We start from the raw sequence: 27,070 nt of genomic DNA, 5'->3' as shown, positions 1-27,070 counted from the left end.
GTGTATTCCCCACCCGGAGATCCGAATGGGGGACTAGTTTACCTCCGGAATATTTTACCCGGGAGGAAGCCATCATCAGTACATCATTCATACAGAGGGAGCTGCATGTCCTCGGGAGTTAGTTACGGCTGTAGTTTCCTGTTGCTTTCAGCCGTGTAGTAGTATCAACACAGCTAAGCCATGTTGAGTATTATTACAAGGCCGTATCAGTCAATCATCTAGGACTGCCGCCCTTGCAACTACCGAAAGGCTGCTACCCCCTTTCGATGAACCATTTGTTAGTCTGGTCTCTCAACAGATACCCATCCGATATGGTTGCACCTGCAGCTCGGCTATCTGCATCATTGGGACACGCAAGCCTCCCCACCGCGGAAAGGTCACATGGCATGTAATAAATATCATTTTTGGTCCGTGTTGATGATATTTGATTGAAATAATAACATTAAGTTATTTATTAGACCACCTAATCAATACAAAATCGTCTTGGATGATTTACATAGATTTATTAGCTAATAGTGGTACATGTTTCGCCTTCCCTGAAGGCATCATCAGCCATAGTCTTAACCTTAAATTAAAAAGAAGCGTCTAAATAACATGTAGTAATGAAATGAATTTTAAAATCTTGAAGAGATTTGAAGTAAAATAACATTAAAAATAACAATGATGGTTTGAAAATACAATGTGATGAGATATAATAGTGGAAGTATTGACAAAATTAACATTAGAAGGCTGCTAAAATAAGTACAATGGATAAAACAACAGATTGTTATACAACAAGTAGTAAGATTGCATAAAAGTAAAGTTGATAGTCTGGCAGTTATAATTAGACGATGGCGAAAAATCGTATATAATCAAAGTAAAGAAGAGAGAATAAAAGTCAAAGTTAGTCGAGAGATCCGGAGTTAGTCATGATCTTGAAGATAAAAGACGAAAGTCAGATGCATATGGTGAAGTTGTAGAACACGTTGAGGATATGAAGTTGGTGAATAGAAGTTGAAGAACAGTTTCAAATAGGATCACTATGGAGCAACTCTACAACTCTACAGGGTTAAATTGGATTGTTGTCAAGCAAGCTGGCTGCATGGTTCAGACCATGCAGCTGTTAGCCTAGCTTGCATTCAGGAGATGGTCAGTTCGAACCTAACTATCAGTAGAGCCCTGCGTGGATATACAAAATAATATCCGCATCCGCTCCGCACTTCCTTCATCCGCACCCGCAAAATGGTTATAAGCAGGTTTTGTAATATTTAACTACAGTATATTACACCCAAGGTATTGAAACGGATAGATCTGTTAACATAATACAATAGGCCTGAAACCTGGCACCAGAACCCCTACACTCACGGGTTCATGAGAGACTTCCTCTTGCGAAAACTACCGACGTATTGACTTTTGTTCCTTACTTCCATTAATTGAGGACAGGAGCCAGCTAAGCTTAGGACAGATTTTCGGCTTTATGGTTTCAAGGCTCTTTATATATTACTATTCTCCCATACCAGTCTCAAGGGTCGCCTAACCACAAGCAAAAATAAAAGTATACCTGAGTGAAAATTAATAAAAGTCATTGTTTAGAAATTATCAGCAAAATTATCCGCACTGCCATACAGTTTGTATCCGCCAAGACATTAACTTTGCGGATATCTGCATCCGTGCAGGGCTCTAACTATCGGCAGGCCTGATGATCACTTTCCATTTTTACATCAGAAAATGCTCAGGCTGTACCTTAATTAAGGTCATGGCCATCATCACCATAAGACATGCCTGAGTCGTGGCAATGTAAAACAATTGTTCTTTCTTAAATTGGAAAAATGGTCTAGTAGTAGCTAACCACCTATCAACTTTGGTTCAAAAAACTAGAAATAATCATCATAGCCACAATGCTAGAATACAGGACTAAATCTCCTTTTACATTTTTTTTTCTTCCCACCAGTTTAAAGTTCCAATAAAATATACAGGTTTTAAGCGATGCTGTATTGGTAAAGGACTAGGACTGGGACGGTGGTGCTCCTGCCCTTAACAAAGGTACAACCCGGACATTTGCCTGTGACATATGCCTAGCCATTTAATAGGTTGTGTGCATGTTATTTGGAAATGACCATTTTCAGGGCCAAAAGAGTATGGATATCAATCACACTGGGTGGAAAGTACCGTGCACATTCTCAAACATCATTCATCAGATACTTTCCAAAATACACAATCCTTCAATTTCGTTACAAGAAAAATAAATGAACTTAATATAATCAGCCAGATGCTTTACTTACCAAAAAGCAAAACATAAGAGCTATTTTTGCTATTTTCTGTATAGGAAATTTGCTTGCTGCTCGTCTTGCAACTTCTCCCGCTCTTAGACTAGCTTGATACGACAAACGAGCTATCAATGCCTCAGTGGCATCTGTTTCAGACATGTGTCGCACCTGTAAACCAATTTACCAATCATAAAATTAAAATAAGTTACACTATAATTTAAAATATAACTTGAAGTTTCCACAGATATTACCTCTGCAAGTTTGCTGAATCGCACAGATCTCACAGAAGAATCATCACTTTCCGTTCCTGAACTTCGATCCCCAGTTTCAGGAAATTTTATAGGAACAAATGTTGGATCACTCTGTGAACAAAAGAGATTGTAATCAAAAGCTTCTGCAGGAAGGTAGAAGAAGTTGAAACTTATCACTAGGGTTCAGATAATATGAAATGAAGTATGGCTTTTAGTGCCGGGAGTGTCCGAGGACAAGTTTGGCTCACCAGATGTAGGTCTTTTGATTTGACACCCGTAGGCGACCTGCGCATCGTGATGAGGATAAAATGATGATGAAAACGGCACATACACCCACGCCCCGTGCCAGCGGAATTACCCAATTATGGTTCAAATTCCCGACTCTGCCGGGAATTGAACCCGGGACCCCTGTGACAAACAAATTAAGATGAAGTATCAAGTATCTTGAGGAGATTATTACTTGGAACTTAAACGAGAAAGTATCAGTAGAAAATAGAACAACTAAATTGAAACAAGCACAACATATTGTTTGGCCAACCTACAAGAAGAAATCTCTCTTGATAAATGCAAAATTCAAACACTACAACTCCGTTATTAAACCTGAAGCAACCTATGCTAGTGAAACACTATTCAATTTGAACACCAAATCAACAGATAAATTACAGAAGACAGAAAGAAGAATCCTTAGAACAATCATAAACAAAAAACACCAAGTAGCTGGACAATGGCGATTATTACCTAATTAAGTTATATACCAGGAAACTGAGTCAATAATAGACACAATGCGGAAAAGGAGGGTTGCATTTTTCTGCCACAGATCAAGACTACCAGAAACCAGGGTACTGAAACATCTTTTCAACTACTTTTGGAAAAGTAAAACCAAAGAATAATTGGTTCAAAGAAGTCCAAGATGATTTAGATGAGTTAAGCTTGACAATGCAGCAAATTGAAGACCGAGAAGAGAAGAGGATATTGAGAAACAAAAACTTGAGACTTAAACTAAAAACTTTTACACGCAAACAGTACACCATGACTGACAAAGAAAGGGCAGCCAGGTCAGAAAGAATGAAGAGGTTCTGGGAGCAGAAGAAGAAACATAAGCCAAATATGTAGCTAATACTTAAGACTTAAATGTACATGGCTTGATTAAAGTGCTCCAATGTGGGGGTAAAATAATTCTTTAAAAAATAATCTGTTATGCCTAACATATGTACGGCTCAGAATTGTTTTAATGTACACGTTATCATCACTCCTTAAGTACAACATACACATACCTGCCAACTTTACAAAACAAAAAATCAGGAGATTTTGATATGAAAATCAGGAAAAATCAGGAGATACAATTAGTCAAAACTACTTATTCTACATGTCTTGCACAATACAAACTATGATATATTTATAACACTTACTGTCTCAAAACCCGACTGTTGCTATAACGAGGCTAAAAGGCTGAAAATTACACACCTCTATTACTTCACAGGAAGTATGCGAGTGAGATGATCAGTCTCTGATAAGTCTTCCGAAAATGTATGAACTCATGCTCCACTCGTATGTATCGATCATGCACTTAAATGCCATTACTTTATGCGGATGATGTGGTACTTGCCCAGCAAACACGCCTTGGACTCCAACGCCAGACACAAACTTGGAGCGACAAATTAGCTGAGAATAGTCTGCGCCTCAACACCCAGAAAACCGAATACCTAGAATGTGGCCCCCAAACTAGTGGGACAATAAGGATCAATAATCAAGACTTGCAGAAAACCATGCATTTTAAATACCTAGGGTCAGTTGTCACTTCGAACTGTGATGCCACTTTTGATATATGAGTGCGAGTAAATGCAGCTTGGCTCAAGTGGAGACAAGTCACCGGAGTCCTCTGCGATAGAAAGATGCCTCACCATCTAAAGGCAAAAATTTACAAGATCGTGGTACGCCCAGCAGCAATTTACGGGGGAGAATGTCGTCCAATGACAAAAAAGCACAAGCAGACTCTTCATACAATGGAAATGAAGATGCTTCGATGGACTCTTGGACTGACTCGACGTGACCACATAAGAAATGAAGATGTTCGACAAAAGCTTGGCGTCGCTCCAATTGTGGAGAAAGTGAGGGAAGCGCGTCTCCGCTGGTACACTCACGTTATGAGAAGGCCGGACGGCTCAGTTGTTAAAACAGCTCTCCAAGTTGATCCGGGAGGAACACGACCACGTGGAAGGCCTTTAAAGCGGTGGACTGACAATATCAAAGCCGACATGCACAATGTTGGTTTAAAACCTGAATATGTCAGCAACAGGACGAAATGGAGGAGATGTAGCAAAACAGCGTTGACCTCATAATTTGGGATAAACGCTAGGAAAGAGACTTAGCAAATGCATAGATAAATATACTGCATCAAGCGCCCGCGCGATTATGTGAAGCGCAATGCTATTTGTATCAAATAACTAGCTGATGTACCCGTGCTTCGCTATGGAATTCTCAGAAAGACTGTCCTAATAGTTTTCCCAACTGAAGTCAACATAGGTCATTTCTAGGGCTCGGATGTTTAGGAAAAGTCATATCTTTTTTTGTCTCTATTTTATTACCTTATTGGATTTAGGTGCAAATCAGGTGAGTGATTTTTATTTGTCTATAAATACATATTTTGGCCATTTTTGTCGTAAGGTCATATTATGAATTATTTTCAAAGAAACGTCATATTTTGGCGGTTTGACGACAGCTGTAGATGTGCAAAATCATTGTCAACTTTCCGATTGAGAACTAGTATTCACAAAACTGCTTTTCCATATCACATCTGTAGTTAATACAAGTGGAATACTCTACCTCTTCTATCAAGATTATGCAGGAATTGTTTTCCTAGAGTTTGTCAGAAAGTCTGGCATATATTAAGCTGAACTTTGGAATTATATCGAGTGCAATTACTCGTTTAGAAGCTGCCAGCTTAGAAATTCATGCAAGTATTGAAATTGTGAGAAGTGTTGAACTTTCAGCACAACAATCACATGGAATAGTTGGTGTCAGTGTAAAATGGAAAATTTTAAAATGTGCTTAATCAAAGTAATGCTTTTCGCTGTGTGTGCAAGATAAATGATGTTCTTAGAGGAGAAGGCACCATACACTTTAAGATGAGTGCATACTCGACAGCCGTGATTTAATATTATTTATTATGCACCAATAACATCTTGTGACGTAGAAAGAAGCTTTTCTTGTTAAGTGATAATTGGAGGTCTTTTGTACCTGACGCTTTGAAGATGAATCTTGTCATACACTTCAATACCACCTGCGGAGAAGAATGAAAAAGTTCTGTGAGTTTGTACTATTTGCCCTGCCGCCATACCATAATGTATCGAAAGACATCTACTTAATTTGTTTCATGGTGCTCAATTTAAACTTTAATGTATTTGAGTAATATTAATGTAATCTGTGCTGCTTAAACATTCCAGTTTAAAAAAATAATTGATTTCTAGTTTTCTCGTATTTCAAACCACCGATGAAGGGTGCAAACATGTTTTGACTCTTAAAATATTGTGTGATCTGATAATCTTAGCAAACTTAGTTCTTTACAGGTATATATTCAAAAATGTTTGATAAGTAAATCGAGGGCAATAGACTGTGAATAACTGCTAAACATGTATATTCAGAAAATAAATATGAAAGTAAGAATAAAGAATTTAGTTAAGAAATATGTATCAATGGAATTGCCATTTCGATTTATAACTTATTTTAAAATGGCCATATTTAGCTTAATCATTTTCGGGTCATATTTTGTAATTTTTATGTCATATTCTGTCACTTTTGAGGTCATATTTCCTTGCTTATTTGGGCTATTTTTAGGTCTTAAACATCCGAGCTCTAGTCATTACAATGATGTCAGTATGAATGTCACAATTAAAAGTAATGCTGTCAAATGAAATATTCAATAAAATGAAAAACAGCACATTTTCTCACTTTTAAAGAAAAGTACCACAGCGCCGATCGAACAGTTCAAAGTTCCAGAACTAGAATGACCAGGCCGTAGACAGCCGCGAACACTCCTGTGTCATTATTCCATTTAAGATGATGCTTGTTGTTTAAAGGGACCTAACATCTAAATTCTCTTCAGCCGTTTTTTTGTGATGCACGTACATACATACATACAGACAGACATTACAAAAAATTAAAACGTGCATTTCTTCTTGATACTATGGTCACAAGTGGAACAGAAATATAAATATATATAAATTCTGAGCGATGTACAAACATTCTTATTGAGATAAATTAAAATTAGTCAGAACTGTCTCCAAATGGCTCCTAAAATCTCTAGAAAAGTCACTAGTTGTTATCATTGAAATTCTATCACTAAATTACTAAAAAAGACTCCATATCAAGCGACTAGTCTCTAGAATCGACTAGAGTGATGTGAACGAACACAGCACGCGAGAATGAGAGGTTTACGATCGATATACGCGTTGCGATATACAGGTTTCAATAAATATTCATGCACATTTCTTGCATTAATAAACGTATATATTTCATTTGAAAGCAGCCAATGAGCGAAGGAATTCCGGCAACTCACGTAAAAAAGGCTGAAATGGCGGGATGTGAAAACAAATGTTTGAAGTCACCAAAAAATAAGCTAAAATCGGGAGAAATAATAATTGGGAAGCGGAAAAAATTGTCGAAAATCGGGAGTCTCCCATCTAAATCGGGAAAGTTGGCAGGTATGCATACATGTCAGTAAGTAAAATTCAAACCTACCTTGTTACACAGATTATTATTAAAACAAATTAATTTTCAAAAATCTAACAATATACAACTAGAAACTGTAAATGCTTCCATGTCCAAATTTCGATGAAGTTAACAACATATTGTAAATAAAAAGTATTTTAAATTTAATATCAACTATGAGGCGCCTTGTATCTGTGATACCCGCTGAATAATATTAGTCTGACACTCCAGGCATTCTGCTGGTGAAACAATATGATCCCTTATGTTCATAAATTGTAATGTGCTATTACCTCCAACATGTGATAATGGCTGCAGTGCAAAATCACTGCAACTGTTTTATTTATCCAGGAATGGGATAACACCATCTCTCATCCAGTCTAATAACCTTCCGGTATCCCCTGCTTGTCATAAGAGGCGACTGAAAGGGACCCCAGCGGCTCTTAACTTGGGAGCGTGGATTGGCGACCATGGAGCCCTCAGCCAAGTCTTGGTATTGCTTACACTTACTCGGGTCAGGCTCCTCACTTTCATCTATCCTATCTGACCTCCCTTGGTCAACTCTTGTTCTTTCCGAACCCCGGCGGTATTACGTAGAGCAACTCGAGGCCTAGGGAATCTTTAATTTTCATGCCCTTCATGGCCCTTGTCCTCCTTTGGCTGATAACTTCATTTTTCGAAGTTTCGGATCCCTTCCACTTTTTCCCTCTGATTAGTGTTATGTACAGAGGATGGTTGCCTAGTTGTACATCCTCTTAAAACAATAATCAACACCACCTCTAGTTGTGAAAAATAAAAAAGGAAGCCAAAATGATTTATTAAAATTTTCAAGTGTTGGAATACTAAAAGCTTTGGTGTTACTAATTTTACAATACCCTACAAGCTCTGTTATGGCTGTAATTAAAAATGCTTTTCTGTTCTGTTTTCTGTTGTTTTTTTTTGTAATTTGCTTTACGTCACACCGAAACAGATAGGTCTTATGGCAACAAAGGGATAGGAAAGGGCTAGGAGTGGGAAGGAAGCGACCATGGCCTTAATTAAGATACAGCTGCAGCATTTGCTTGGTGTGAAAATGGGAAACCACAGAAAACCATCTTCAGGGCTGCCGACAGTGGGGTTCGAACCCACTATCCCCTGGATGCAAGTTCACAGTTGCGCACCCCTAACCGCATGGCCAACTCGCCTGGTGCATTTCTGTTCATTTCCCCTCAACTGTACCCGCACGTTCTTAGCAAAAAAAGAAAAAAAAAAGTCCTCAATGGAAATGCTTCATCCCCAAATATAATGTGAAGTAACAAGTGATATGTTACAGGCAACAGTTTATCTTCTAGTAAACCACGTGATCAATCTCTCAGAGCTATATTTAAGGATGAATTCGCAAATATTCCATCATCCCTGTTAGATCATAGCCACTTACACAGTTATGAACTTTTACCTGGCATCCGCTAACAATAGAAGCAAATTCTCCTTTAACATCCCCAGCGTTCTAAATGCCATGTACCTAACATCAATGTTTATTTAGTCATTTCTCCTCTTCTTTCTGCCCTTCTTCGCATAGAAGTGTAACTATTAATGTTCCTTCTTCATCATTTCTTACAGTTCAAGTACACATTTAAACACAGCACAAAAGGGACTTGGTCGTGCATGCTTAGGGAAGATCTCTCCATTTCACTGAGGTTTGCCGAAACGAAGCGAGGCGAGGGCTAATGAGAACAGACAAAGCAGTTCCAGCGAGGCTTGGTGAGGTAATCCAAGGCAAGGAGAGTTGCAGTGAGAGCAGAAATATTCTCCTGATATGCTCAAGACAACAGCAGTCAAGAAATCTAAAATGATTCAATGTACAATGAAAAAAGTGTTCAAAATTACTTCTCTCCCAATACTCATAAAAACCACATACATAACCAGTGTTCTTACTAGGACATTTTTAATGGGCACACTGCCCTGCCGTTTTTACAGACCACCCAGCTAACATAACCTAAATATGTGCTAGTCACATAATATTAATACATAACCGAGTCAATGGATTCTCCAAATTAAAACGCAAATACTGTAAAACTGTTAATTTAAATGATAAATCTTCATTGTTTTCAGCATAACTGCACGAGTGGTTCATGTTTGTGGGTTACTGTAGTCACGTCCTAGTTCGTGAACCATGGGCAACGCCTGAGTGGCCTAGTAAGTGGTCCTGAGAGTCTGGATGCCAGTTACTATGGAATGGGAGTGGGCATCTCGGACATATTCTGAGTCCTGGCCCTCCTTGTGCTCAGGCGGCTAGGACTACACAATTCACCAGTGGTCCATAACCCGTTAGAGGAGAGATCCTCACTTGGACTATGTGCAAGTAGGGCAGCATCCTGCTTCATGAATTTACCGAGCTCAGAACATTTTAAGCAAGCCTCGGACCTATGGGAGTAATGGAGTCCCACTCCCATTTGACAGGCGAGGGACTCCGTGGAAACAACTTGGCGAACGAAATGGAATTCGATGGGGAGCTATCAATATTAATGGGGCTTATGGAAGAAAGAAGGTAGAACTGGCTGATGCATCTGGATGTGCTAGGAGTAAGTGATATTCGGGTAAGGGGAGATAACGAGGAAGATATAGGAGATTATAAAGTGTACTTGACGGGTGTTAGAAAGGGAAGGGCAGAGTCTGGGGTAGGGCTGTTTATTAGGAATACCATTGCACGGAACATAGTTTCTGTTAGGCACGTAAATGAGCGAATGATGTGGGTAGATTTGTCAGTTGGAGGAATTAGGACTAGAATTGTGTCCGTGTATTCACCATGTGAGGGTGCGAATGAGGATGAAGTTGACAAGTTTTATGAAGCATTGAGTGACATCGTGGTCAGGGTCAGCAGCAAGGATAGAATAGTGCTAATGGGCGATTTCAATGCGGGAGTTGGGAATAGAACTGAAGGATACGAAAGGGTGATTGGTAAATGTGGGGAAGATATGAAAGCTAATGGGAATGGGAAGTGTTTGCTGGACTTCTGTGCTAGTATGGGTTTAGCTGTTACGAATACATTCTTCAAGCATAAGGCTATTCACCGCTACACAAGGGAGGCTAGGGGTACCAGATCCATAATAGACTATATCTTGACAGACGTCGAATTCAGGAAATCTGTTAGGAATGTACGAGTTTTCTGCGGATTTTTCGATGATACAGACCACTGTCTGATCTGTAGTGAACTAAGTATCTCTAAGCCTAGGGTAGAGAAAGTGAAATCTGTCTGCAAACGAAGAAGGGTAGAAAATCTCCAGGACGAGCAAATTAGACGGAAGTACATGGATATGATTAGTGAGAAGTTTCGAACAGTAGACAGTAAGCAGGTTCAGGATATAGAAAGTGAATGGGTGGCATACAGGGATGCTGTAGTAGAAACAGCAAGGGAATGTCTAGGAACAATTGTGTGTAAAGATGGGAAAAGGCGAACATCTTGGTGGAATGAGGAAATGAGAGCAGCTTGTAAACGTAAAAAGAAGGCTTATCAAAAATGGCTCCAAACAAGGGCCGAGGCAGACAGGGAGTTGTGCGTAGATGAAAGAAACAGAGCGAAACAAATAGTTGTTGAATCCAAAAAGAAGTCGTGGGAAGATTTTGGTAATAACCTGGAAAGGCTAGGTCAAGCAGCAGGGAAACCTTTCTGGACAGTAATAAAGAATCTTAGGAAGGGAGGGAAAAAGGAAATGAACAGTGTTTTGAGTAATTCAGGTGAACTCATAATAGATCCCAGGGAATCACTGGAGAGGTGGAGGGAATATTTGGAACATCTCAATGTAAAAGGAAATCATCCTGGTGGTGTTGTGAACAGCCAAGCAAATGGGAAGGAGGAAAATGATGTTGGTGAAATTATGCTTGAGGAAGTGGAAAGGATGGTAAATAAACTCCATTGTCATAAGGCAGCAGGAATAGATGAAATTAGACCTGAAATGGTGAAGTATAGTGGGAAGGCAGGGATGAAATGGCTTCATAGAGTAGTAAAATTAGCATGGAGTGTTGGTAAGGTACCTTCAGATTGGGCAAAAGCAGTAATTGCACCTATCTATAAGCAAGGGAACAGGAAGGATTGCAACAACTATTGAGCTATCTCATTGATTAGTATATCAGGCAAAGTATTCACTGGCATCTTGGAAGGGAGGGTGCGAGCAGTCGTTGAGAGGAAGCTGGATGAAAACCAGTGTGGTTTCAGACCACAGAGAGGCTGTCAGGATCAGATTTTCAGTATGCACCAGGTAATTGAAAAATGCTACGAGAGGAATAGGCAGTTGTGTTTATGTTTTGTAGATCTAGAGAAAGCTTATGACAGGGTACCAAGGGAAAAGATGTTCGCCATACTGGGGGACTATGGAATTAAAGGCAGGTTATTAAAAGCAATCGAAGGCATTTATGTTGACAATTGGGCTTCATTGAGAATTGATGGTAGAATGAGTTCTTGGTTCAGGGTACTTACAGGGGTTAGACAAGGCTGTAATCTTTCACCTTTGCTGTTCGTAGTTTACATGGATCATCTGCTGAAAGGTATAAAATGGCAGGGAGGGATTCAATTAGGTGGAAATGTAGTAAGCAGTCTGGCCTATGCTGACGATTTGGTCCGAATGGCAGATTGTGCCGAAAGCCTACAGTCTAATATCTGGGAACTACAAAATAGGTGCAATGAGTATGGTATGAAAATTAGCCTCTCGAAGACTAAATTGATGTCAGTAGGTAAGAAATTCAACAGAATTGAATGTCCGGTGGGTGATACAAAGCTAGAACAGGTCGATAATTTCAAGTATTTAGGTTGTGTGTTCTCCCAGGATGGTAATATAATAAGTGAGATTGAATCAAGGTGTCGTAAAGCTAATGCAGTGAGCTCGCAGCTGCGATCAACAGTATTCTCTAAGAAGGAAGTGAGCTCCCAGACGAAACTATCTTTACATCGGTCTGTTTTCAGACCAACTTTGCTTTACGGGAGCGAAAGCTGGGTGGACTCAGGATATCTTATTCATAAGTTAGAAGTAACAGACATGAAAGTAGCAAGAATGATTGCTGGTACAAACAGGTGGGAACAATGGCAGGATGATACTTGGAATGAGGAGATAAAGGCTAATTTAGGAATGAACTCGATGGATGAAGCTGTACGCATAAACCGGCTTCGGTGGTGGGGTCATGTGAGGCGAATGGAGGAGGATAGGTTACCTAGGAGAATAATGGACTCTGCTATGGAGGGTAAGAAAAGTAGAGGTAGACCAAGACGACGATGGTTAGACTCGGTTTCTAACGATTTAAAGATAAGAGGTATAGAACTAAATGAGGCCACAACACTAGTTGCAAATCGAGGATTGTGGCGACGTTTAGTAAATTCACAGAGGCTTGCAGACTGAACGCTGAAAGGCATAACAGTCTATAATGATAATGTATGTATGTATGCACGAGTTACATCGGAGATTAAGGGCCGATTGCAGAAACGATGACTAGTTTTAAGCCTTAGACAACATCTACCTAAATGACGTTTAAATTAACGATCTTCCACTGCATAAAAAATATTCAGCCGGTGTTTAACTAGACATCGTTTAAAGTTCCAATATTGGTTTGAACATGGAGACAGAAGTATCTTTCATGCAATTCAGTGCTTGTCGCAACCAATGAAATTCGTCTGTGCTAGTCAGCTGTTTCTGTTTGTCTTCCAACATATTACTCAAATATGGCTAAGCACGAGCATGACTTGCCCACAGATACGAGTATTGCTTTAAATCTCATAATATTATCGATACTAAAGCGACACGCCACCGTACGGGAAAGTGCAGCTTTGGTATTACTTCAGCCCAGCTGCCATCTTATTTGTAATGTTATATTAAGTGGAAATTAATGAAATCTTACTTGCAGAGCACCTTAGAGGAGAGATGTGTTCATTGCGATGTACAGGAACCCACCATCCCACCCGAAGGAGTACATTTACTTTTATAACCTAATGAAGACTGTTACATGCCATTTTCATTTCTTAAGTAGATACTTGCATTCCTGTTGGCCAATGTGAAGTGGCACGTGATTTCGTTCCTGTCAATGTTAATCATGATCCGTTACCAACCCCGACGAATAGTCTTAACCAGGTCCTACCCTAACTGTCCACATGGCAAGAACCAGTCCAGACCAATCGTGTTTCCACACGAAACTAAAGGACTAGGGCCACTTCGCAGCTTTTAAACTGGGGGCTTATGCCCCCAGACCCCATTGCTTGTCCCTCCAGCTATCAAAGCACCACTCACTCATTAGTTCCCAAGTTCAGAGTTTGTCAGCATTGAGCACCATTTGACAACATATGCGATTTAGTAGCGGGCGACCCACAGAGAGGCTGTCTGACTAACCTTTCTTCCTGGAATCGTCTCAACATGATATTACAAAATACATGTTTCATGATACATAACCTCCAATTGTGATTCACTCCTCTCATTTGAGGTTAAACAGTGCTCTCGGCAGTGTTTAAACATGACCTGTTGAACTTCGGTTTTAGACAATGTCTAAGCGATAAATAACGTCTCTGCAATGAGGCAGCCATACTTAGGCATTGTTTAACCATAGACATCATCTAAACATCGTTTCTGCAATCGGCCCTATCACGTAATGTTGTGCGGTGTCTGGATTAGAGTGGAAATGCATGCAAGGACTCGATTTTGCATAATGTCACAAACCAATATGGCACTCCAGAGCAACCGAGTGGTAAGTCCTGGTGTTGCATAATTATGAAGGAGTAGTAGAACACTACTGGCAAAAATGAGTGCAATTGGACTAGACAAAAAGAGTGACTGAATGGGTTGCTATACTTCTAGAAAATAGATCTCAGAGAGTTAGTGTAGGTGAAGCTTTGTCTGACCCTGTAATAGTTGAGAGGGGAGTTCCTCAGGGCAGTGTTATCGGACCTTTATGTTTTCTTATATATATAAATGATATGAGTAAAGGAGTGGAATCGGAGGTGAGGCTTTTTGCGGATGATGTTATTCTCTATAGAGTGATAAATAAGTTACAAGATTGTGAGCAACTGCAACGTGACCTCGAAAATATTGTGAGATGGACAGCAGGCAATGGTATGTTGATAAACGGGGCTAAAAGTCAGGTTGTGAGTTTCACAAATAAAAAAGTCCTCTCAGTTTTCATTACTGTGTTGATGGGGTGAAAGTTCCTTTTGGGGATCATTGTAAGTATCTAGGTGTTAATATAAGGAAAGATCTTCACTGGGGTAATCACATAAATGGGATTGTAAATAAAGGGTACCGATCTCTGCACATGGTTATGAGGGTGTTTAGGGGTTGTAGTAAGGATGTAAAGGAGAGTGCATATAAGTCTCTGGTAAGACCCCAACTAGAGTATGGTTCCAGTGTATGGGACCCTCACCAGGATTACCTGATTCAAGAACTGGAAAAAATCCAAAGAAAAGCAGCTCGATTTGTTCTGGGCGATTTCCGACAAAAGAGTAGCGTTACAAAAATGTTGCAACGTTTGGGTTGGGAAGAATTGAGAGAAAGAAGAAGAGCTGCTCGACTAAGTGGTATGTGATTGAAATAATAACATTAAGTTATTTATTAGACCACCTAATCAATACAAAATCGTCTTGGATGATTTACGTAAATTTGTTAGCTAATAGTGGTACATGTTTCGCCTTCCCTGAAGGCATCATCAGCCATAGTCTTAACCTTAAATTAAAAATAAGCGTCTAAATAACATGTAGTAATGAAATGAATTTTAAAATCTTGAAGAGATTTGAAGTAAAATAACATTAAAAATAACAATGATGGTTTGATAATACAATGTGATGAGATATAATAGTGGAAGTATTAACAAAATTAACATTAGAAGGCTGCTAAAATAAGTACAATGGATAAAACAACAGATTGTTATACAACAAGTAGTAAGATTGCATAAAAGTAAAGTTGATAGTCTGGCGGTTATAATTAGACGATGGCGAAAAATCGTATATAATCAAAGTAAAGAAGAGAGAATAAGTCAAAGTTAGTCGAGAGATCCGAAGGTAATCATGATCTTGAAGATAAAAGATGAAAGTCAGATGCATATGGTGAAGTTGTAGAACACGTTGAGGATATGAAGTTGGTGAATAGAAGTTGAAGAACAGTTTCAAATAGGATCACTATGGACCATCTCAAAATTTGAAGTGATGTTCAAATGTTGTAAATTGTGAGTTTGTAGATATTCTAGTTGAAAAAGTATATAAAAGTGGAATCTGTAAAAGGAAGCAAGAAACGTGGAGTTAATTGTGAGAAAAGATATTTGAAAATATTGAAGTAGAATCGTGTGCACTTACCATTTGACAGTGACAAAGATAGCTTGTAACATTATAAGTTAGAAGTATTTGCAACAGTAGACTTCTTGCTACGTGTGTTATAACTGAAGTTTTGTGCTGGAGGGGGATCTGTTTGCGTTGACATAACTATTGGAGGGGGGCTGCTATTGGTGGGAGGGAAGGAAGAGAGTGTATTACTGTGCATGTTGTAACGGTGTAAGGCTATTGGAGGGAGCGATGTTGCGGTGGGTGTGGCTATGGGTTTATTGGTTGTATTTGAATTAGAGGTACTAGCGGCGGGGGGAAGGGAGGGGGGTATATTAGCTGTAGGGGAGGTGGAAACTCTAATTGATGTGAGGTTGAAGATTTTTAAGAATTTGTTGGTGAGGGAAGTTGATTCTCGTAATAAAATAAGAATCTGTTCATACAAAGGGCTTTTTTTTTATCAATAGTGTCATTTAGATTCTTATTTTTATTAAAATGTTGGTCGAGGAAAATAAATAAGTTTTCATATTCTGTCATGAGTTTGCTTTTATCGACTCTTTTTAGGATATGGAGGTCTTGTTCTATTGTGGTGAATTTATGCCCGGTGTCCCTCATATGGTTGGCCATTGCGGAGAATTTGTTGTTTCTTTGGGCATTGTAATGCTCGGCGTATCTGGTAGAGAAGCTGCGGCCAGTCTGGCCAACATAAGAAAAATTACATGTAGAGCACTTCAATCTGTATATTCCTGATCCAGAGTAACTATTGTCTGTGATGTTAATAGAGTTGTGATTGAAGAATAAATTACGATTAGTGTTTTTTGTTGTGTAGGCTATTTTTATTTCGTGCTTCATTAATGAATTGGTTATCGGGTAAATGCTATGGTTAGTGAACGTGAATTTAGCGTATTTTGGTTTGACGGGTTTCAATCGAGTTAAGTTGGTAGCTAGTTTCAGTTTGGTTTTATTGATGATTTTATCAATCATACTCGTGTTAAATCCATTGAATTTAGCTATTTCCTTGATGAATAGTAATTCTTTCTTTAAATTAATAGAGGACATAGGGATCTTTAATGCTCTATATATTAAACTGTGATAAGTGGCTTTTTTATGTGAGTTGGGATGTAAAGAATCATTTTTTATGGTTGTTGGAGAAAAGGTGGGTTTTCTGTATATTTGGAAGTCGAATTTGTTCAATGCTCGTGTGATTTTGATATCTAAGAAGTTCAAAGAGTTATTGAACTCATCTTCTTTAGTGAATTTAATATTATTATCTAAGTTGTTGAGAAATGATAATATGTTATTGCTGTTGTTGATTTGTTTATCAATGATAGCTATGGTATCATCAACATAGCGATGCCAAAGACAGAGTCCGTTGATGTTATTAATAATCTTACTATGTTCGAGATTATCTAAGTATATATCGGCTAGTATTCCAGATAACGGGTCTCCCATCGCTAGACCTTCTTGTTTGTAAATTTTCTTATTGAAGGTAAAATAGTTGTTGTCTAAAACGAAATTAAGTAATTTTAACCATTCATCAATTTCGATTTTACTCAATGTGCTATGTTTCAACAGATTGTTTTTATGATGATAATAGTATTGTTGATAGGGATATTAGTATACATGTTGGTGATGTCAAAAGAACATAAAACGTGGTTTGGTTGTAGACTGAACTTATTTAGGGAATTACAAAGTTCGATTGAGTTCTTTATGGGGTTGGAGTTGTGAAATTTGAAGTGGTTTTTTAGGAATTTGTGTAGGAATTGAGAGGTTTTATAGGTAGGACTATTGATACTATTAATTATAGGCCGAATGGGGACATCATTTTTATGAATTTTGGGCAGTGATCTGACTGTAGGTAATTTTGGGTTCATTACAGTTAATTTCTGATAATCTTGATCATTTAAAATGAAGTTAGAATTTTTAAGAAGGTTCTTTAAGTTACGCTGTATTTTGTTTGTTGGATCTTTGTTAATTAAGGTATAGGTATTGTCTGAAAAAAAGGTTTCAGTTTTATTGATGTAATCTTGTTTGTTTATTATTACTATGGTGTTGCCCTTATCTGCTTTTGTAATTACTACGTTGTTGTTATGGATTTTGGATTTCAGGTTTAGAATTTGTTTCGAGACGTTGTAGTCATTATTAGATGTTATCTCATTAATCAAAGTTGGGAGTTTCTTTTTTACTTCATATCGTACGTCATTCTGTTTATCAATTGGGATTTGTTTATCGATATTAGTTTCGGTTTCAGCTATGGTAGTGATGATGTCTTCTACCTTTTTGTGATTAGGCCAATTATGTTTGATGCCTTTATCTAATAGATTTAATTCTTGGTTAGAGAAGGTTGCATTAGATAGGTTGATTGTAGTGGGAATGTTAGTCAAATGGGAAGGGGACACTTTGTTGTTTGTATTTTGGTCAGGAGTTTTACATTTGTTTTCTTGAAGACAAAGTAATTTATGGTTTAGGGTTTTCTGTTTCTTGTCTAATACGTAAGATAGTTTGAGGTCAGTGTACCTTAAAAATGAGCTCCATTCAAGTGGGGGTAATTTCTGAGAGATGGTCAAATGAGTCCTATATAATTGTAAATTTAGTAGAGATTTCTTCTTATAATAGTTTAATTTCATTTTTCAACCATATGTTATTTACTTTCTTTTGAGTGGCATTAGATTTTGAATAGGGATGACTTTTTCTTTGTAAAGATTTGAGAAATTTAGGTACCAACTCTAATTTCAAGCAATCTTTGAGAAACTTGATATCTCTAGAAATCTTCCCTATTTTAATTTTTAGGTTCAAGTACTTGTTAGGTCTTACTATTGCCTGGTTGGCATTGACATTACATGTAATAAATATCATTTTTGGTCTGTATTGATGATATTTGATTGAAATAATAACATTAAGTTATTTATTAGACCACCTAATCAATACAAAATCGTCTTGGATGATTTACGTAAATTTGTTAGCTAATAGTGGTACATGTTTCGCCTTCCCTGAAGGCATCATCAGCCATAGTCTTAACCTTAAATTAAAAATAAGCGTCTAAATAACATGTAGTAATGAAATGAATTTTAAAATCTTGAAGAGATTTGAAGTAAAATAACATTAAAAATAACAATGATGGGTTGATAATACAATGTGATGAGATATAATAGTGGAAGTATTAACAAAATTAACATTAGAAGGCTGCTAAAATAAGTACAATGGATAAAACAACAGATTGTTATACAACAAGTAGTAAGATTGCATAAAAGTAAAGTTGATAGTCTGGCGGTTATTATTAGACGATGGCGAAAAATCGTATATAATCAAAGTAAAGAAGAGAGAATAAGTCAAAGTTAGTCGAGAGATCCGAAGTTAATCATTATCTTGAAGATAAAAGATGAAAGTCAGATGCATATGGTGAAGTTGTAGAACACGTTGAGGATATGAAGTTGGTGAATAGAAGTTGAAGAACAGTTTCAAATAGGATCACTATGGACCATCTCAAAATTTGAAGTGAAGTGATGTTCTCTGTCTTTGGCATCGCTATGTTGATGATACCATAGCTATCATTGATAAACAAATCAACAACAGCAATAACATACTATCATTTCTCAACAACTTAGATAATAATATTAAATTCACTAAAGAAGATGAGTTCAATAACTCTTTGAACTTCTTAGATATCAAAATCACACGAGCATTGAACAAATTCGACTTCCAAATATACAGAAAACCCACCTTTTCTCCAACAACCATAAAAAATGATTCTTTATATCCCAACTCACATAAAAAAGCCACTTATTACAGTTTAATATATAGAGCATTAAAGATCCTTATGTCCTCTATTAATTTAAAGAAAGAATTACTATTCATCAAGGAAATAGCTAAATTCAATGGATTTAACACGAGTATGATTGATAAAATCATCAATAAAACCAAACTGAAACTAGCTACCAACTTAACTCGATTGAAACCCGTCAAACCAAAATACGCTAAATTCACGTTCACTAACCATAGCATTTACCCGATAACCAATTCATTAATGAAGCACGAAATAAAAATAGCCTACACAACAAAAAACACTAATCGTAATTTATTCTTCAATCACAACTCTATTAACATCACAGACAATAGTTACTCTGGATCAGGAATATACAGATTGAAGTGCTCTACATGTAATTTTTCTTATGTTGGCCAGACTGGCCGCAGCTTCTCTACCAGATACGCTGAGCATTACAATGCCCAAAGAAACAACAAATTCTCTGCAATGGCCAACCATACGAGGGACACCGGGCATAAATTCACCACAATAGAACAAGACCTCCATATCCTAAAAAGAGTCGATAAAAGCAAACTCATGACAGAATATGAAAACTTATTTATTTTCCTCGACCAACATTTAAATAAAAATAAGAATCTAAATGACACTATTGATAAAAAAAGCCCTTGCATGAACAGATTCTTATTTTATTACGAGAATCAACTTCCCTCACCAACAAATTCTTAAAAATCTTCAACCTCACATCAATTAGAGTTTCCACCTCCCCTACAGCTAATATACCCCCCTCCCTTCCCCCCGCCGCTAGTACCTCTAATTCAAATACAACCAATAAACCCATAGCCACACCCACCGCAACATCGCTCCCTCCAATAGCCTTACAAAGTTACAACATGCGCAGTAATACACTCTCTTCCTTCCCTCCCACCAATAGCAGCCCCCCTCCAATAGTTATGTCAACGCAAACAGATCCCCCTCCAGCACAAAACTTCAGTTATAACACACGTAGCAAGAAGTCTACTGTTGCAAATACTTCTAACTCATAATGTTACAAGCTATCTTTGTCACCGTCAAATGGTAAGTGCACACGATTCTACTTCAATATTTTCAAATATCTTTTCTCACAATTAACTCCACGTTTCTTGCTTCCTTTTACAGATTCCACTTTTATATACTTTTTCAACTAGAATATCTACAAACTCACAATTTACAACATTTGAACATCACTTCAAATTTTGAGATGGTCCATAGTGATCCTATTTGAAACTGTTCTTCAACTTCTATTCACCAACTTCATATCCTCAACGTGTTCTACAACTTCACCATATGCATCTGACTTTCATCTTTTATCTTCAAGATCATGATTACCTTCGGATCTCTCGACTAACTTTGACTTATTCTCTCTTCTTTACTTTGATTATATACGATTTTTCGCCATCGTCTAATTATAACCGCCAGACTATCAACTTTACTTTTATGCAATCTTACTACTTGTTGTATAACAATCTGTTGTTTTATCCATTGTACTTATTTTAGCAGCCTTCTAATGTTAATTTTGTTAATACTTCCACTATTATATCTCATCACATTGTATTATCAAACCATCATTGTTATTTTTAATGTTATTTTACTTCAAATCTCTTCAAGATTTTAAAATTCATTTCATTACTACATGTTATTTAGACGCTTATTTTTAATTTAAGGTTAAGACTATGGCTGATGATGCCTTCAGGGAAGGCGAAACATGTACCACTATTAGCTAACAAATTTACGTAAATCATCCAAGACGATTTTGTATTGATTAGGTGGTCTAATAAATAACTTAATGTTATTATTTCAATCAAATATCATCAATACGGACCAAAAATGATATTTATTACATGTAATAAGTGGTATGTTCCGAGCTGTCAGCGGAGAGATGGCGTGGAATGACATTAGTAGACGAATAGGTTTGAATGGCGTCTATAAAAGTAGGAAAGATCACAATATGAAGATAAAGTTGGAATTCAAGAGGACAAACTGGGGAAAATATTCATTTATAGGAAGGGGAGTTAACTTACCAAGGGAGATGTTCAATAAATTTCCAATTTCTTTGAAATCATTTCGGAAAAGGCTAGGAAAGCAACAGATAGGGAATCTGCCACCTGGGCGACTGCCCTAAATGCAGATCAGTATTGATTGATTGATTTGATTGATTGAATCATGGTACTCTGTTACGTCTTGTTCGTGGTAATAATACCAAAATAGTTCAGTTTTGCAGTTAATGTTTACCTGTCTGATATTACTGTCAATGGCCAGCAGGGAATAAATTGAAATTGAAATTTTATCCCACCCAGCTACTCATACCTGCAGCCCGGCTGACGAAAATTTCTGGGGAGAACACTGAAATGCATTTACAATCATTACCTACCAAGCTAGTGTTGGCTTCTGTGTAGAAGTTCTCATCCTCTCCATTTGGGTCAATATACTGAAACATTAAAATAAGTTCTTGAATAATTTTTCCATGTGCTACTGAGAAATATTTGAAACCACTAAAGTATAATTCATGAATATAAGAAAGAAATCAAAAACTTTCAGAATATTAAAACAATATGGACACATATGAACAATGATGATGATGATGATCAGTAGTGGCAACTGGAAGTTAGAAGTGTGTGGAGAGAGAGAGAGAGAGAGAGAGAGAGAGAGAGAGAGAGAGAGAGAGAGACACACATGCACACGCGCGCGCGCGCGCCCACGCGCCACAAAATGGTAAGTTTTTAAAATGCTTTTTGAGCAAATTTTAACAGAGACGTAAAGGTTGAGTCTACCAAAATTAGTGCGGTAAAAATAGTATTATACAATAAAACTTTCACCAAAGGAACAATAATTCCACATGTATTACAACTAAACAGAAGTTCAGTGTGATTATACAAGTGAAAAGTAATTTATTATATTTCACTACACACTAACAAAGCAACAGACACTACATAGAACTGCACAGACACATTGACTGAATGAGACTGCCAGACTGACGAATGCGCGCAGTAAGCGGGAGAATTATACCTGTGTCCATGACCTTGGTTAAAATTATACCCTTGCTACCCTTCCTCACAGCACATACTATACGCTGCTGTGCTGTATGAATTGTTCCTGTGCGTACTTCTGCTAAGTATTTTTCCTAATAAGTAAAGAAATTAGCTGAAAAAATAGGGATTATACAAATTGTTTTTCATAACTTTTAGTTTCAGGCATTTTTTAAAATAACTCGTAGGTTCTTCAGTGTGTCGAAACTTAAAAAAGTCAGATGGCTAAAATGGAATAAAAAATTTGTTTCTCCACAAAGACGCCCCCCGCCCCCTGTGACCCCTAATTGCCGCTACTGATGATGATTGTCGATGCTTATCGTACTAAGAATTACCAGCCCCTGTGATGATTATGGAATATGAAGATTGAACAGTTTAGTATGGTTTATTTCTGGCTATGCACTTCTCTGTGATGATTATGGGATATGAAGATTCTAAGAAAAAATAATAATGCCCACTAACAAAAATGAAGCAGTTTAGTCCGATATATTTCTATCTTTGTACTTCTCTGTTTATTCAGTGCTGTTTGAATCTTTCCCCAATAGCCAGAAACTTGTATGAGTTAGTGCAGTGTTAAATCATCACCGCCATTTCTTTGATGTTCTCTCTTGCCAGCTGTCTATATCTCATTCTTGGCCATATATATTTTCAAGAATTACATCACTACCTATTTGTCGTATTTGCCCATACTAAATGAAACACCATACAGTCTGCCAACTTATATCTCTTATATGCACCTGCTGAAAAATAAAATAGTGACAGCACTGTTGAACAATGTTGCAACACTATGCATTCACCAGCAGGCAGTGAAGAGCCTCAACTTGATATTGTGTCATTGCACAACACACCTCAAGCAGTGAGTGCACTGAACGGTGGTGTCTGTGTGAGCAGCTGAATTGGACAGCATGTTCTATTGCTTATAAAGGTAGAACAGCGATTGTGGATAAAAGTACAAAGGTCCCATGGAAAAAACACATGGGAATGTTATCACGGCTTTAATAGGAAAATGGTGGCAATAATGCGCTACGTATCAGACTGCTGAGCTATGGGTAAGTGTATTCTGTTGAGGTCGAGATGTGCCTGTGGATTTATCCTGCACAGGTTGGCTGTCCATATATGATGACCAGGTAGAATGAGCGTGAGGCCAATGGACTGTCCAAGATTTATCCTTAGAAGTTCGGATTAGTCATCAACTGGTGTGGCATATGCTGAGCAAAATTCTCAGCCTGAGGAAAACTGCATCCTGTTGAGTTCTCCACCATCTCACAGATGTACAGACCTGGGACCAGTACGCAGTAGCTGATACCGCAATGAAGGGGATGCACTTCTACAGTGTTTTCTGGCTAGTGACAAAAAATGAGCACGGGCATATAAGCCCAAACTAAGGTGGCAATCAAAGGAATGGCACCAACAGGATCACAACACCCAAAGAAAATTTGACAGGAACGCAGTACAGCAAGGGTCATGTGATAGTGGTATATGACGCTGAAGGTGCCGTAATTAGTTGTGCTATACCGCAACACAATATACTATTGTCATTTCCTTAAGCCCCACTTGCATTTGGTTAGGCAGCGGAAACATTCAGATTTCTTATGGGATAATCCAATTTGCATATTGCCATGTGGTGTAAGTAGTGATTACCGCCTTGCACAGATGGGATGGAAAGTCTTGGAACATTCTCCATATTGCCCTGACATGAGTCGCTAGACTTTGATTTGTTCCCTCGGTTGAAAGAATCTCTCCCAAGCCATCAGGTTTTCTAATATTTTATCAGTGCTGCGAGCAGCAGGGCGCTCCATCCCTGTGATCAAAGGATACCCCTGTGCTGATGCGATCCTATGGCTGCCACACATTTGCTGGAAGGTCCAGAACTTTGCCGTGATTATTGAAGGGATTCAATGGAATTTTGCTAATGACTGCAAAAATACTCTTGGTAATATCTGTGTTGCCACTATTTTATTTACAAACCTCAAATCTGTTTCCCATTTTATTTCATCTTATCATTTCAATCAATAATCCTAATAAATCTTATCTCAACTATTTGAATCTTCTCCTTAGCTTTCTTCCTTAATGGTCCAAGTCACACAGCCGCAGGTCTAAACTGATATGCAATAAATTAAGTGCATGACTTGCTAGTATTTCTGTAGCATAGTGTCCCTTTCCATTCCCTGTTACCACTGATCCTTCCACATATCTTCTCTATAGTATAGGGGTTGGATGTCTAGATGCACTCTCCCTTAACACAAATCGAGATATCCCAACAGTAAGACTGTTTCAGTTTAAATATATTGAAAACAATGAGTTCTGATGAGAAAAAGAAACAAGGGCAGAACAACAGAACAAATACAACCTACACCAACTTAAAGGTAGAGCATCCAATGAGAAATTGCAAGATTGTGGGTATGGATCCTACTGGTGCCTAGTGAGCCATTTTTATTCTGCACTTAACATCGCACCAGCCATTCTTACTCAAGTCTTCATCTCAATAGGTACATTGTGTATTGCACTCTGTTCGAGTGCACACCTGGTCATGTGAGTAATATCTGTTTCACCTTTCCTTTGTGATGCTAAGTGTGAATGCAGTAAAAGTGTTTTACTGTTAAAGACGTTTGGTTATTGTTGCAACCATTATTTAGACATAACTATAGTTATTTCCTTCAATAGTTCTTGCATTGTTTCTAATGGGTTGGGTCCAAAACATGTATTTCAAAGATGCAGATTCAAACTGTAACAACTTGTGTTGTTTCGTGAATCATTTTTAAGAGTTTGTGTATTCACTGTACATTTCATGTTCAAAAACCACACAAATTGTGTCATAATTTGTGTTCATTATTTGTAAATCATTTGTAAGTATTCGCGTGTATCTACTGGACATTTCACATGCAAAAGCCATTCAAATTGTGCCATAACTTGCGTTAATTGTTTGTAAATTATTTGTAAGAGTTTGTGTGTATCCACTGGCAGTAATAAAAGTGTTTCTGGCTACATTTCCCGTTATTAAGATTTGGGGAAGAATTGTGGCAGAAGTGAAATGTGCACCCACTCTCGTAACAAAGAATTATTTATGTGGACTGTAGTCTTAAGTTCAGGGACTTGAATCAATCAAGATCTTGTTTTCACGAATTCAGATCTTAGTTCTTGTATTCCTTGAAGAATACAATATGTCAAGAGACTCTCTGTCCTGTAATTTCCTTGTATACTATTCATGAATTTATTGCTTCTAGATCAAGTATGTTATAAAATACATGCACATGCAATCTTCATTATTTCAACCCTAGTAAAGTATCTTTTTTTTTTACAACTTGTTTTACGTTGCACCAACACAGATAGGTCTTACGGCGATGATGGGAGAGGAAAGGCCTAGAAATGGGAAGGAAGCGGCTGTGGCCTTAATTAAGGTACAGCTCCAGCATTTGCCTGGTGTGAAAATGGGAAACCACAGAAAACTATCTTCAGGGCTGCCGACAGTGGGGTTCAAACCCATTACCTCCTGGATGCAAGCTCACACACACCCTAAATGCACGGCCAACTCGCCCGGTTGGTAGAGTATCTACACACCATCTGAACAACTACAACCACGCATTACTTAGTTCCATCGTAGAATTCAGTAGTATTGGGAAGCTTCTTGTTTTCTTCATAGTATCGAACACTGGTGTAGAGTGCTTCACACTAACACATTCTTTTTGCTTTTCCTTGACAGACTGTGATAGTGTGATCTTTCTTTTGAAGTATAACAGTTTCATGCATGACTCTTCCTTTCTCACACGACTGATTTTTCTAACAATACTTGTTTGCTTCTCTTTCAGTCTCTCAGTCAATTTCAACAATGTAAAGAAGTTATCAGTGGCCATGTTATATCTCTTTAGGTATGGGTCCATGAGGTTCATGGCTACATTTTGAGGCAGTGACACATTGGCAGGTCACATTTTGTCTTTCCCAAGATAAGAAAACCCACTGCATACATACTAGAATCAACATCTACCGTAGCCAGAATTTGATGCAAAATCGATCTGGCTTGTTGGCTATAAAAGATATAAATTTAATTATGATAGATCCGTATTGAACTGTGATTACAATAGTATTTAAACACTTTATTATTAAGGTCCACCTTTTCAATACAAACTGTACGTTTACATTACATCTACGTTCAGGGACTAGTTTTGACCTAACCATAGGTCATCATCAGCCTTAAAGCAAATCAACACAAATACACTAAAGAAAATAATGTATAGACACAAAGGGTCTTAAAAACTGTATGCGCAACTCATAGAATTGAAGTTAAGATTGGTTACATAAAACAACATTCCGTTGAAAGTTCAAGCAATTTAAGACACAGCGCAGTGTCAATGACATAAAAATGAAATATACATACCATGTAAGAACCTAAGGTAAGGTTCAAGAGATGTGCTGCATTAAGTTGCACTTTGATAGAGATTCATAAAAATCTGGTGTGCCACACTACATTAAAAACTTGTTTACGATAGAGATCCTTAAATTGCTGGTCAAGAATGATGCGTAGAAGTTCAATAAAGGCTGGCTCCTAAAATATGCTGCTTTCTATTCAAAGTTCAAAAGAGCCAAAGTCGCACTGTCCTCTCAAGATATAGCCTACTGTTCTAGTTTTAAAACATAAGCCAACTAAACTGGTCCAAGAGGCACAATGCAGGAGCAGTTTACTATTATATATTCCATCTCACACATCATACTCTTTTAACACTTTATAGGTTACTAGAAAACCACCCACTCGAAAGTGTGGAAAACTCTACATAACTCGGCAGAGTAAT

The 27,070-nt window shown here is 37.7% G+C and overlaps 1 protein-coding gene across 1 annotated transcript in view; it reads right to left on the bottom strand.

The window, feature by feature from the left end:
* The window catches only part of LOC136871673 (solute carrier family 35 member F5), a 138,634-nt gene that overhangs the window by 103,855 nt on the left and 7,709 nt on the right, over positions 1-27,070 (bottom strand). Inside the window, exons 3-5 of the mRNA XM_067145169.2 lie at positions 21,632-21,688; positions 2,498-2,608; positions 2,262-2,414 (exon numbers count right to left, since the gene is read on the bottom strand). Of these exons, the coding sequence (XP_067001270.1) occupies positions 2,262-2,414; positions 2,498-2,608; positions 21,632-21,688 (321 nt within the window). The remainder of the gene's footprint in view (positions 1-2,261; positions 2,415-2,497; positions 2,609-21,631; positions 21,689-27,070) is intronic.

The sequence above is a fragment of the Anabrus simplex genome, chromosome 4, assembly GCF_040414725.1.
Source record: "Anabrus simplex isolate iqAnaSimp1 chromosome 4, ASM4041472v1, whole genome shotgun sequence".
Lineage (NCBI taxonomy): Eukaryota > Metazoa > Arthropoda > Insecta > Orthoptera > Tettigoniidae > Anabrus > Anabrus simplex.
Note: the sequence above shows the minus strand (reverse complement) of the source record. Positions and strands in the feature narration are given on the sequence as shown.